The sequence below is a fragment of the Nicotiana tabacum genome, chromosome 13 (genome assembly GCF_000715075.1).
Source record: "Nicotiana tabacum cultivar K326 chromosome 13, ASM71507v2, whole genome shotgun sequence".
Classification (NCBI taxonomy): Eukaryota; Viridiplantae; Streptophyta; class Magnoliopsida; order Solanales; family Solanaceae; genus Nicotiana; species Nicotiana tabacum.
This window is the reverse complement of record NC_134092.1, coordinates 128650392-128665156: the sequence shown is the minus strand read 5'-3', so window position 1 is coordinate 128665156 and position 14765 is coordinate 128650392. Positions and strand designations below refer to the sequence as shown.

At 31.6% G+C, this 14765-nt stretch overlaps 1 protein-coding gene across 7 annotated transcripts; it reads right to left on the bottom strand.

The window, feature by feature from the left end:
* Positions 1-690: 690 nt before the first annotated feature.
* On the bottom strand, positions 691-6288 carry LOC107791220 (O-fucosyltransferase 39). Of its 7 annotated transcripts, none has more exons than XM_075228511.1 (11): positions 6143-6288; positions 5469-5603; positions 3853-3915; positions 3665-3746; positions 3446-3516; positions 3256-3344; positions 2972-3175; positions 2597-2867; positions 2107-2334; positions 1812-2009; positions 691-1223 (listed from the first exon to the last, which is right to left on the bottom strand). In XM_075228511.1, exons 2-11 carry the CDS (start codon positions 5565-5567, stop codon positions 1014-1016), a joined length of 1515 nt encoding a protein of 504 aa, XP_075084612.1. In that variant the 5' UTR covers positions 5568-5603; positions 6143-6288; the 3' UTR covers positions 691-1013. The 7 variants fall into 7 exon arrangements, with proteins under 7 accessions (XP_075084612.1, XP_075084611.1, XP_075084614.1 ...); XM_075228510.1 differs by having other exon boundaries at positions 6133-6287; XM_075228513.1 differs by having other exon boundaries at positions 3446-3513; positions 6133-6276.
* Positions 6289-14765: the final 8477 nt, after the last annotated feature.

Sequence of the window (14765 nt, the reverse complement as noted above, 5' to 3'; positions counted from 1 at the left end):
ATAGGGAAAAAATACTTTATAAATTTTACAATCATTTCATTAATGGCCGGTGCATTAGTTGGATTAGTTTTATACTTACCAAATACAACAAAAATTCCACAAATATACCATAATATTTGTGTAACAGTAGGATAATATATACCAAAAAATTATTTTGTAACATAATAATTTTTTTCTAAAATTTGGTAAGCAATTGGAGCCGTTGCGCAACGGCTAGAATTCAAAAAAAAAAAAAAAAGGACGCGGGACAGGCAGGACAGGACGAAACGAGACGAAATGGCCATCCCGTCACATCCCGTGTCCCGTTTAACATGGGCCCATCCCGTTTAGAACTAAGTGGGACAGGATGGGACGAGACGCGGGACGTCCCGTTGGACAGCCTTAATTTTAATTAGCCTGGATAGTAAGTTTTAGATGTTGAATCTCGAACAGCCCGGTACACTAAACTACTGTTACGCTCGGGATCCGGAAAAGGCCAAACCTCAAGAGAATCTATTGTGCAAGAGGCTATTTCAATACTGGAATGACCTCATTGTCACATGCAGTCAAAGTAACTTTACCGGATATTTTGGAAAAATAAAACCTCTTATTGCAGTAACTCTGAAAAGAAACAATTGCAGTGGCCCTCAAAATGGAAACTGAACTGCGGGACATTAAATCAATCAAGGAAAATACAATACACTGGCTGCATTTGATAATTACCAACCTCTACATACCAAAATGAAACACCCTTTTAAATAGTCTACAGAACTGACATACATTAGTAAAATATCTTTAGACTAGAATACTACTATCTGTATATGCACTCTTCATAGGAGTAATACATATATTGTACACATATTCCACCCCTACAGTAAAACTCACGTGGTAACACATAAATACTCCTATAAGTAAACAGAGGGGTGGCAACTTATTTAACTACATTATATAGGCATAATAAACAATAATTTGAGGTCCAAACAATACAGATCTATATGGTAATCTCAAAACCATTAAAATCTCAGTAGTAACTTTCAAGCTTGGCACATGCAATCAGGAGCAGGATATGTATAAAGGGATTGCTTTGCTTTGCGAAGTCTAATTTGCCCTTGTCTGTTCTTGTGGCCTTCAACTACTGATTCTTGAAACTCAGGCCAATTCAGTGTCTTATTCAGGAATACCTGGCCTAATAATGCCATGTTTGGCCTTATTATCTTCATATTGTTGTATGTTCTATGTCCCACCTGTCATTTCAATGTGTATTCATTAGCTGTGGACCACATGGGATTCAAAAATATATAAAGAAAACATAAAGTTTTGTGAATAGAAACAAAATTTGGGTTCGATTGGGAGAGTATACAACATATATGCCGTGTTTGACTGGACACGAGGTGTAAGGGGAAAAAAGGGACTTTTGCACATACCAAATGTATCCTTAGAGATTTTGGTTTTAGGCGTGCCACAACATTTCTATGATTATAGGAATAGAATAGTAACGGTAAAATGAGAAGTTTAAAAGTTTCCAAAAAAGGAATAGACAAAAAAGAAGAGAGAATGATATCAAATGTAACACGGAGTAGTAATTTTTGGTTTACCAAATTGATTGTTCATCAGCAGCTATTTCTTTTCAAACATGTTAATATTTGGAACACTAAATTAAAGGTAATCGAGAGCTTTAAAAAAAGAAGTTGTTAACCAAAGAAGAACCTGCTTCTGTTAAAATCCAGTGGCACGGTATATGCAGCTATCCCTTACATCTTATGGAATAGATTCCTGAAGTGCAGTACAGCAGCTAAACTGAAACTAGAAGATGAATTGTTTAAAGTGCTTACCATTGCGTTGTGCATATTTCCAGGGGAGGCAGAAACAAATATATCACTGTGCATGCCGACATAATAATCAACTGCAGCTAATAAGGAAGCCTTTCCTTTGATAAGAGCTCTTTCCTCAGAAGATGCAAGGCTCTTTTTATCTTCCATCAGGGGAAACAAATTTCTCAAGGCCGAAATACGGCGTTCCCCGCCATAAACCTAGAAAAGACATGAACAAAAAAAAAGCTTCAGAACACAAAGATATAGGCTTTACTTCAAGTATTTAGCACCTTAAAGAAAGGCTTTCAGTGTTCACCTTATGGGAGGCAAGATATAGGCGAGTGCTATTGTCGAATCCCAAAGCTGCCAGCAGCAATCCAACTTCTTCTGGGGTCAATGGGCACCGTCCTTGACTCCTCAACTCTTCATCAGTAAACTGAGAGTTGATGACCCTTCCTCCCCAAATTACTTGCCGGTATTTAGCTAGAGCCAGATTTTCAGCCTTGCCACCACCAAAATCACAGGCTGAATGAGCAGCCATATCCTGGAGAGATTACAAGTCAAAAGCTTTTTAAAATATCACATTCTAAGTGGAGATAAAATTGCCCAAATACAAAATACAGAAAAAGAGAGTACCGAGAAAAAAAAATTCATCAATAAATAAGTAGAGTATATATTACCATTAACAGGCATTTCTTTCCAGGAAAGTGGAAGTATTGACATTAAATCGGGAGATATTGCAGCATAGCTAGACAGTGCAATATCCTACTAGAATTCAGATAACAGTACAAAGGAAGGCGCTTTACCTTGTCGAAGCGAAGGTGGAGAACAGCGAACTTGCCTGCTCCTTGTTTGGGCTTAAGATCGGTAACCTCTCTGAGGTAGTTGTTACTAACCATGTTGCCTTCACGAGGAGGATTCCTGAGGCGATTGATAAGGGCATCCCCGAGATGTCTGATGTGAGGAACAAAGGCCAATGCTTGAAAGTTGACTTTACATCGTAGATGTTGGAGGTATTTGGGCATGTTGTCGAACGTCAGCCGATGAGAAAATGGCGCTATGGCAGCAATTCCGTAACTGATCCATTTATAAAATATTAATATACTAAGAATTAATATAGGTCACATGACTACCATACAACTAGACCAAAACCTTCAACAGAAATCGATCATGTAACTAACCTCTGCAGGACAGGTGAAACATTCTCTAAATACCAATTTGCTGAAGCATGAACTGGAGCAGTCTTGATTCTTGTAGGTCGAATAGCTGTGCCATAATATTCTCGTGTGCTCCAAGAGAATTCATCAGGCAACTCTTTGACTATAGATACGTCGTCTTTCAATACATTGATGAAGTGATCCACATCAAAGATATCCATGAATGAGCTATAGGAAAGAGGAAGATAAGTTTGTATATATACTTAAAAGTTGAAACTAAACCAATATTAGCAATATACTAAAAATACCTTGAATCTTGCCAAACAGGATTTACTTCCAACTGAGGGATCACAAGTGTGGCGTTCAGAATTTTGGCAACAACAACTGCATCACAAATCTTTTCCAAGAAATATAGATGTCAGTAATGAAGGGTCAAATCTTATAATAGATGGAGTTAATCATTAAAGGAACTATCAACAAAGGAAATGCGATACACACCCCCATTCTCTGTTGATTTAGTCCTCCATCAAGGAACACTTGAACGTACCCCTCAGACTTTTCAGGTACTGCTGCAGAGTGCAAGGAACAGTAATTAGACATTAGAAAATTAGATAGCAAGATTAAGTTGATGCTCAACTGAGAGATTGCTGAACACCGAGCCATGAAACTAGATGTAAAATTCAGAAGTAATAAAAGACGTGATCCATAGATACTCACTGGAGGCAGCATCAGATTCAGTACAAGGTTTCCATCCTTGGTGCGCCAAAGGAGTCCAAAGCTCTGACTGTTCTTCATTGGACTAAAGACAAAGAAGAAACCAAGCAAGACACAAAAACTCATTGACAGGAGAACAGAAGTTAATTTAAGAGGAACAAGTGAAATGTGATCAATAAGGTCTTACGCACAGTTTGGCGTTGTAAAGCACTCTTCGCAAGACGTGAGTGCCTGAATTTTGGAGCATTCAAATCCTGCACATGCAAATAAGCCTATACAATCAAATTTTTCTAAAGAGTTTAAGTCAAATTACATAGCGACTCAAAGCACACAAAATATTTTATATGGACACAAATTTACCAGATTCCTAAAGTTTGTCAAAGAGACCACAAAGAAATTTAGGAATCAGAACCAAAAGAATCTAAATACGTTGATTAGTCCAACTTCCTTCATAAAAGTTTTATTCAGAAAAGTTTGCAGACTCAAGTTAGTTACCCCTTTTCAATCCTTTTATGTGGTGCATAAATTTAAGACCTCACTCAAGGAAGCAACTTTAAAAACCATGGTATAGCATTAAATCAAGATTTTTATTTTCAGTACTACTAACTTTAGATTTGAAGCCAAAACCATGGATTGAAATAGTTCGTTAATTGGTCGGTTCATCTGACCGCTGGAAAAAGGAATGACTGTTTCCTTTTCTTTGGGCTTAGATATGCATCTCTACGCGATGTATTTCCCAGAAAATTATGCTTTCTTCTCTTTGAAAGAGATGTATAATCATCTTGCACCAAACAGAATTTTATTAATATTATTATAGTTTTGGGAAATAGCAACATCTTCTACCGTGTTGATCTACCAAACAAATAAATTTTATCCCAAAAATCAGATCTTTTCATTGACTAAAGAATTCTTCTATACAGACTGTACAGTCAATAGATCCAAACTTCACATTCCTGTAAACCATGCAAGTGGCATGAAGATAGGCTTATACTGAAACAAACCATTAAACAAATGACACTTAACTAGTCCAAGTCAACAGATCCAACTCAATGACTCACCAAACACCTCCTTAAACACAAATTAGTCAAAAACTGCTAGATTTAGAAATTATACCAAAACAATAGTTTTTTTGCCAGTTACTGCTTCACCTTGTGAAGGATTTTGATATCAAAAGATACTACTAAATCAGCAAAATCCACCTAACAAAAATTCAACTTTCTTTCCACACTGCTAGTAAACAAAACCCCAATTTCCATATTCAGAAAATTTCCCCACTTGCCATATCCACCAAAAATTCAAGATTTCATCCTTTCTTCCTCAGGTAGAAAAGTCCACTCCTTTAAACCTACATTATAAACTGTATGCCTAACTCAAAGATCTAAATCTTTTAAAACCCTACCCCCTACCTCCCTCTTTAATTGATTTAAACTTTAAATGACACTTTTCATCAGAATTTCACATACCTTATTTTACAACCACTTTCACTTCAAGATTACATTTTTACTGCTTTTTTCAATCAGATTTTTCCCTACCTTTTTCTACAACCACTTCATTTCAAGATTACATTTTTACTGCTTTTTTATCAGAATTTATACCTTTAACTACAACCACTTTCACTTCAAGATTATATTTTTACTGTTTTTTCCTTCACCCTCTTTCTCCATCTACCATTTGTAGTCAAATCCCAAAAGACCAACAAGAAAAAAAGTACATTAAAGGAAAAACAAAGCTAAATAACTATGTGGGTAATTCATAAAAAAGAGATACAAAATCCAAAGAAAAGATTAAAAACACAAAAGAAAATTACCTTGACAATGGTGGGGGAAGCATGGCTCAAAAGATTAGCACAGAAAATAGGCAAAAGAAGCATAAAAACACCAGCTATAGCACCTCCTCTCATTCTCATGTTTCTCCTTCTGTTGTGACTAATTTGGCTCAACCCCTGATGAATTATAAAGCAAAATAAAGAAAAGGGGGTGGCTTAAAATGCTCAAAAGAACTTAGAAGAAAGGAATACAAGGAAAAAAGAAGTCTTTTTTCAAGAAAGAGAGAAAGAGGAGGAGAAATAAAAGAATCAGTAGGAAGAGGAGTAAAGAGGGGCCATTATGATTATGAGCCTCAGTAAAAGCATCTCACATGGGGACACCAATCTCCATATATTATATCAATCTAACAACAGCACATATAACAAAGTATTGGGAAAAAATAAAACAATCTGGTGTATTAAGCTCATGGGCGAATTTGAAAAAGGTAGAATCATAAAAATGTAATGTACCCAACCGAACCAGTGACCTCCTTGATGCTCAAAGGTTCAAATAGTATCGGAGCACAAGAATTTATTATATGCGCCAACATGATAATAACTTTATTAATTACTTTATATTTTTGTAAAATGCTATAATAACTTTACCCCCAAAGATGCCTTAATCAAAATAAAGGAAAGGAAATATAATAAGACCAAAGAAGCATACAGCAGCTTACAGCTGCCACTGAAGTGATTTTAATTTACTGCTATAATTGTATTAATAATTCTTGATTGTGAGGAGTAAATGCTGGGGGTGGGGTGTCTTTGTCAAAAATGCAGAGACCCAAACCCAATACAGGAAACAACGGATAGATTCATTTCATATCATAGGGAGAAAACAAAGAAAGTAATAAAAAGGTGGAGAGCACCGCTATGTACGTGGCAAGAAATGAGGTGGGGTATGAGTCTTTTTCTTGATTAGCTTTATCGTGAATGTCACAGGTAGACACTACTTTAATACTTTATTAGTAAAATGTTTGTGCTTTTAATGTGACTACTAATAATGCTGGCAATGGAAAATTGGCAATTAGGTGCTGAGCCACCGACACTTTGCTTTGCTACAGTTTTCTAATTTTTAGAGGAAGTTGCGTTTTATTTATTTATTTTTTTATGCTCAACAATATGTCAAACTGGCTTATAGCAAACCTTCGCAATTGGCACGCAAATATTCTTGTCCGTTGGATACCATTTTAAGAAAAAATATCTATCTTTATGTTATGGCTCTATCTTGTGCATACATTGTTGGATTTATTGGTTTAGTACTCCTATTAAGTAATCTGTGTTAAGTATATGATGTTAATCATGAAGTAGTAGGCTGCCTTTCGCTCTTCATCTTGTTCATAGTTTACAAAATGAAAGAACTTTTCTCGAAACATATCTTTCTCATCTGTTAGCTATTTTTAGCGAGTACTGTTTAATCTAGAGAATAATTTTTAATACTTAAAATAACTAACGGTATTTTTGTAAACTTATCAGTTACAATACAATACGATACAGTCAAACCAAACAGCAAAGATATTATTTAACAATAACAAACAATACAATGTATTCAAACGTTGTATCATTAAAACGATACAATATAATACAATACAATACGATACGATACATTATAAAATTATGGGTAGCAATGATCCAAACAGAATGTTAGTGCACTGAACTGTCCTTTTTAGATATTTGGAACGCATGTTGAGATCTGATTAAATTTGGAGTCGCACCCAAAAATCTCATATTGAAAAATTTCATACCCAAAACTCGATTCTAAACCTCTAATTAACAATAAGGGGGTACTTACTACTTCACAACTCTTGTCAGTTGGACCTTTCTTTTGATTTTTCTTGCTCCTGCTATTTTTGGAGCCATTTTCTTCTTTAAATTGAGTAGTATATTTTATTTAATAAATTTTAGTTGGTTAGTGATATACGGTTCAAAAATAATAAATAATAGATTTTTTATTTATTTAAATATTATTAAATTTTTAGTTGCATTATAATTCATACTCTGTAACGTGCGCTTAACTCACACATTATGTTGTTGAATTGTTACATCTAAGTAAAGCCTCGAGAGCTAAAGGGAATATTGTTTTGCTTTGGAGAGGAAACAAGCCAAAAAAATGAGTAAATTTCACCTTATATTTTTAATCTTTGAATTTAAAGATTGGCGTTAGCTTCACCTATTAATAATTTGTATCTTGATCTCAAAGCAACATACAAAATTTAAGAAGAAAAAATAAACAGAAAATGACCTTCAACTCTCCTATATAGGTTGTAATTGTTGATATACAGAGTGGTCAAAATAAAACTGGAAATCCCTTTCAGAGTTGGCCGGAGGTAACTTTTAGGTTCAGTCTATTAAATATATAAAAATAATTAATTTAAAAATTAGTAACTTAAAAGAAATATTAAAATACATTAAATGGAATCCTTAATGGAAATAACTACAAGCTAATTATTGGTTTTAACCAAAATATCACCCACACTAATATGTGTGCAGATATAATGGCTTTGTGGTGGGGAAAAAAGAATTAGTGGCTTTACAAAATTGCTTTACAATACAACTCAATGCACCTAGCTATAGAAATCGACACAAAATATGTGACATTTATAAATTCCTCTTTCACTTAAATATGTTTAAATACATAATACATCAATTTGTGAGTAATGCTTCTTTTAGAGTAACATTGTGAGCGAATAAGTTTTTTTCATTGGTTTTGAAGTTAGAGGAATACTTTATCTCATTCAAAAGGTGAAGGAAATATTATTATCCAAACTTAAAAGGTTAAAAATATTAAGTAAATACCCAATGACCTTCCAATTTGATCAACAAGTACCTAAACATGAAACAAGTTAACAAGGTACGTGAATGATATATTCTTTTTTCATGCAAAAGAAAAAAATAAAAACTAATTTTACGATATAAAATATCAAGCCCTAATGTCATACCTCATTCATTTCAATTATACGATACTCTTTTTATTTTTGGAACTTTATAATGTCTAGGAAACAATTTCATGAAATAAAGATTATAGATCAACTTTTATGAAGGGTTGCCTATAAATAATTTTTGAATTGCCTAACAGTGCAAAAAAAATTATGTTGCCGCATATATAAATTTAGTCATCTATAAAGGATTTTACCAATTCTTATTTAATTAAAGCTCTTGTTAAAATAAAATAACGAAAAAAAATACAAAACTAGCACAATGATACGGAAAATAAGACAAGCCCAACGTCTACATACGACATTTTGATTCTTCTTTTAGCTAATAATTTATTTGTTTTTACCCTTTTGTTTAAGGATCATGTGATTAAATAAAGGGTGAATTATATGATTGAATGACAGGAAGATGAAAAGATGAAGAATCTTTAGCAAATTGTTAATAGACATTCACCTTATCATCTATATTTAATTTATAATTTTCTTCGTACGGCATGTTAACTTTTTGCTAATTTTTAATGGACTTTGTCATTTTAACTAAGAGAAAAAAAACGAAAAAGAATTCCAAAAGGAATTGGACAAAGAATAATGTTAAACGAGTTTTGCATTCCAAGTGGCGGCTCCTCAAAATATCAATAATTTAGGCCAACCACTAAAATGGGTCCCTCAACTAAAAGGGAGAAAAGGAGGGGGAAAAAACAAAAAATTGTGCGCCAATATTAAGAGCATTAAATCGTTTCTTAAGCAAGTAATGAGAGAAAGGAAGAAAAAAAAATTAGTATAGTACTTTTTTTTTTTTAGTGAGAGGCGGATCCAAAATTTTTACGAGACGGGAGCATAGTATTTTATTCAACAAATGTTTTCTAAAGGTTTTTAGTATTCAAGGTGATAAGTGCTTTAAATTAATTATTATTAAGATATATGCATGTACATATACAACAACAACAACCCAGTATAATCCCACTAGTGGGGTCTGGGGAGGGTAGTGTGTACGCAGACCTTATCCCTACCCTGGGGTAGAGAGGCTGTTTCCAAAATGACCCTCGGCATCCTTCCCTCCAAGAACTCCCCACCTTGCTCTTGGGGTGACTCGAACTCACAACCTCTTGGTTGAAAGTGGAAGGTGCTCACCACTAGAGCAATATTTTATAAGTAGTCATTAATTATTTTCTTTCTGTTTACATTTATTTTAATAAATGAAAGCTCCCTATATATTCGAAGTTAGAATATAGTATTTTTTTTTATAGTACTGTAAATATTATTCCATTGATTGAGAATATATTTTTCATCGTTTTTGTACTATTTAAATGTAATTGAATAAAAAATGTACATTCCTTACATCTTGATGACTCTCTGGCCCTTCAGTTCAGACTTGCACATGCATGGAGGTCATTTTTAATACTTGCTTCTCTCCTCCTGAGTTTGTATGGATAAATTGAATTTTACTCTATCCCAAAAGGGATGAAATAATTTAGGAAAGGATTAAATTTATCCCTCTATTTTAAAAATAGGATCGAGTTTACCTTATGTAAGAAATGTAATAGGGAAAAGGTCCAAATATATCATCTACTTTGGTATATTATTTACATGTACCCTTCGTTATACTATAGGGTCACATCCACCCTCAACGTTACCCAACTTTATAAAAATACCCTTCATTAAATGGAAAGCTATCAGATATTAGGGATGACCCATTTTTTAAATAAAACTATTTTTATAAAGTTGGGTAACGGTGAAGGTGAATGTGCCCTATAGTATAATAAAGGATACATGTGAACAATATTCTAAAATAGAGAGGTATATTTGGACCTTTTCCCAATGTAATATTAGGAAAAGAAAAGAACACTTAGCGAAGTTTTAGGGAGAAAGGTAGAGATGGTGAAAATGGTGGTGGTCACGGTAGTGTTGATGGCGGCACTAGTGGTGAAGGGGTAAGAGGTATCAGTGGTGGAAGAAGAAGTGAAAGGGAGGGGTAAAATGGGTTGGGACAGTGAGGTGGCATGCCACGTGGTCAAAATATGAGTGTAGGGATGATAATTTAAGTCCAAACCCATTCAACCTCTCAACTTGCCCAAAGTTGGGCCGCTCATTAATCCGCTATTGTTGAACTCATATCATTTTGACTCAACTCATTTTAACCTGTCCAAAATCTGCTCCCTCTCCTCCCCCCCTCCCCCCCCCACCCCCTACATTTAAAAACCCTATGTTAGTAATACGAGGGATTGGCCGTCCACCTTGGACAACCTTAACAACAAAAAAGGTATATTTGATCCAATTATATAATAGCGAGAGTATCTTTAGACATAATATAATGGAAGATAAACTTGATTATTTTCTCGTTGTAAAGACAAATTTGACCCTTTCCCTAATAATATACACATATCAATTATGTAAGTTGAAATAATAAAACAGATAATTAGTATTTGTTTCAGTTTTATTTTACGTGATCGATACGATTTAATTAGACATGGAGTTCAGAACTAATAGTTTGAATGTATTATTACAAACTATTAGTAGTGGTGAAGAAATTAAAATATAAGAGTAATAGTGGAAATTAAGGTCAGTTTGAAAGAATAAATATCACAACATTTCTTTTGTTTTACAAATATGTAAATTAAAGTTGAATGTATAGTATTGATAAATTGGTAACAATAATTCTAAAATGTTTAAAGATATAGAAAAAGATCATGTAAATTGAAAGGGAAGTTTGACTGACAATATAGATACAACACAACCTTAATTTTTTCCGAGGTAAGAGGATTCAAAATTTTTATTATATAGAAGAGAAAAGAGGAGGTCGACCAAGGGCATCATGGTCATTCCAAAAATATAACTACATTGTATAACAGGCTCAAAAGTTTGATTGTGGGTTTCTATTGACGGAAAAAATAGCCAATATTAATTGTTTATCTTTTCTAGTCGTATATATAGATTATACATAATTTTACACATGTAATATATAAATTATACATATATTACATACTCATTGGCTATTTTTAGTTTAAGTGATAGGGTGGACGATTATTTGAGTTAATTCTTCAACAATGTAAAAGTAACGTTGCCCAAACTATTTTTCAATGGACCCCACTTCCCATTCAACTTGGACTATCTTCTTTAAATGCACTACTTAATTAATATTACTCTTCAATTTGTTTGAAAGGAGACTACTTCATACCTTCACCGTCTAATTTGTTTTTTCCATTTAGTACTTTTAACTAAAAATATTATCTGTTGGGTAATTTTATAATTCAACATTTATTTGATTAAAAACATACAATGGTTACATACATTTATATATAACAATTCTAATGTCTCCTTAAGAAATATTATTTCATTTGTTTTATTTATTGACTATTTTAGGTAAAGAGCATTTTTTTAATTAAAAAAATGGCAATAAATAATGTAAATATTTATTAAGGTGTTCTTATATTAGTATCAATTGATATAATTTTATACAAGTTCTCATTAAATTGAAATTTTAATTTGAATACTTTATAAAATTAGGAAAAAAATATTTAAGAATAAAATATAGTCAAGTTCCTTTTTTATTATAGAATATTGAATAATTTTCAAATTGTATAATAATGATTCCCTCTATAAAACATTATTTGAGAATAATCTAAACAAAAGATTAAGACAACTAATTTGGGGAATTGTTTTCTTTATTATGTATTAGGCATCATAAGAAGCATCATTGTGCATGATTATACTTTTTCGTCTATGATTAAATTTAGTTGGGTACTTCCTCTGTGTTCAATAAATAATTCAACATTATATAAATTTCAAAATACATAAATATAAAATTAACAATTTTTTAAAAAGCTCAACAAATAATTATGGTAAAGAAAGTTGTATTACACCCTAGAGTATCTCAGTCATATCAAATGAAACTAGAAAAATACTGCAATGCTTCAATTTAAGGTCATTTTGATTAGTATTTAGAGTGATTGAAAAAATAAATTTATTTTTAATAAATTATTCAGATATGTCATTAAACTAGAATAACATACAAATTTTCTGGTAAAAAAATCCGAATAATTAAAAATTACAATTAATTTTTCAAAGAACAAAAAAAAAATCTTTTTCGTCAACTATTTGGAAATAAAATGAATATGTTTTATTATTCAAATTTTTATTAATATAAAAAGAAAAAATAATACATTAACACAATTGAAAATACTAAGAGAGTAAAACTATATATATTCAATTTAAACAATGAGAAAATAAATCGTGACTTATTTTTCAATTGAATTTTCAATCAATTTTTTATAATCAATTTTAAGTTTGGTGGTGCAAAATTATTTTTTAAAAATAAAAATATGTAGAACCTTTGTAGAAATACTCTACATTGCACTTGAAGTATTGTATAATCTTTGTAAAATAAAGTGTCAGACTTCAACAAGTATTACAAAGGGATTGGTATAGTAATACGATTTCAAAAAAATTAAAATACACACAACGCAAAAGATTTTAAAAAATAATACAGGTAATGTGGTTCTATACATTATTATACAAATACCTATATTTTTTTCTTTATCTGAAGACGAATAAAGTGTGTAATTAGCAATACACCAAAAAATATTAAAAGGAAGAAAATAAGAAAAAAAAGCAACAATTGGGCCTGTGCATCGCACAGGTACATCATCTAGTATTAAATAACAAGATGCGAAGAAGCTAAAAATTTCAACATCTCCTATGAAAAAAAATTTATAACCGTACGTATATATTGCATTTTTCTGACGAAATGAGTTGAAATTACATCCCTAATTCCACCCTTGAGTAGGAGTCAAACATGTGACCTAGAAATTAGAATCTCCGGAATGACAAATAAATATTATTTTCTCCGGTCTACTTTAAATGAATTTTTGACTGTTTTCACACATATTAAGGAATTCATCTTTTAACATTAATTAATAATAAAATTGACAATATTAACATTAATTTGTTTATTGAAAATATAACAAACCCTCCTAGACTCTTTACTTCTAGGACAACTTTGGAAAAAAAAAGGTTAATTCCTTCTTGATATTTTAAAAAATCAAATATTGTGGATTACAAAAAAAAAAAATTCAAAAAACCAATTAAAGTGGTCCGGGGGAATATTAAGTATTTGTCCAAAATGTAAATAAGTACTACTACATGAGAGAACATGCACAAGTTACAAACTCCATTAATTAAACTCATATAAGTGATGATAGTTGATAACTTTAATAATTATTCCCACTTTTACGTAAACTACAAGGGATCACAACTCGTTATTTGATAAAATACATTAATATTAATTATCCTCGCATTAAGTAAAACTAATCTTTTCGTTTTAATAACGACCTTCAAGCAATTCAAGTCTAAAAATTTGCACTTGCTTAAGAAGTGAGTTAACTACTTAACTTCACTAAACAACTCAATCCATATCACTTGTATTAAAGACAATCTCAACACAAATTAACTCGCAATCATTTACGTATACTTATACTCTCTCCGGTTCACACCGTTTTACCTTTGGCATACCCATTAAAGAAATACGAATTCCTAGAGAAAAAAAAATATATTCATTAAATAATTAACCTTAATTAATTGTTACCTTGACACATTGGAATATGTAAATAAGGGCAAATTTTGAAAAAATAAAATTAATTCCTTCTTGATTATGTAAATAAATACTTATTTTGGACCAAAATAAAAAGGTAAAATGGTTACTTATTATGGACCAGAGGGAGTATCACATTCAAAATTAATTACGATCAATGTGAAAACGTAAATTCTCAACATCCAACATACTTAATCAATAGAAACAAGATCAGTTGTGTAATCACAAAGCAACTCTAGAATATCCAATACATAACTGTTTCAATATATATAACTTACAAATTAACAAAAAGACACATATTGTACAAGTTTGGAGCTCACCAGGATAGCTAACATATACCAATTCAAATAAATACATAAAAGAATAATAAATATAGAAGTACTGTCTAATTAATACTAAAAATTTGTCAAATCTAGAAGTAACAAATAATTTTAATTTCTCTAAAACGAGTTTATGTTCTTTGTATCATGTGAATATTTTTTAGACTATCAAGTTAAGTTGACATACAACAAAATATAATTTTAATATCAAGATTGATATAGTAACCTAAGAAAAATAGAGTGATAACTAGAAGGTATAAAGTAACAACTTGTTAAAAGTTATAACCTACAAAATTATATTAATGATGTAAAAAAACAATTATGCCCTCACTGTATAACATAAATAAAGAAATAATTGACTAGTTCTTTTTTTAATTGCATAGTTATTATCGTAAAACAAAATTGAGAAAAGCCAATAAATTCTCTATGAATAAATTATAACAACTGATTCCACCACATT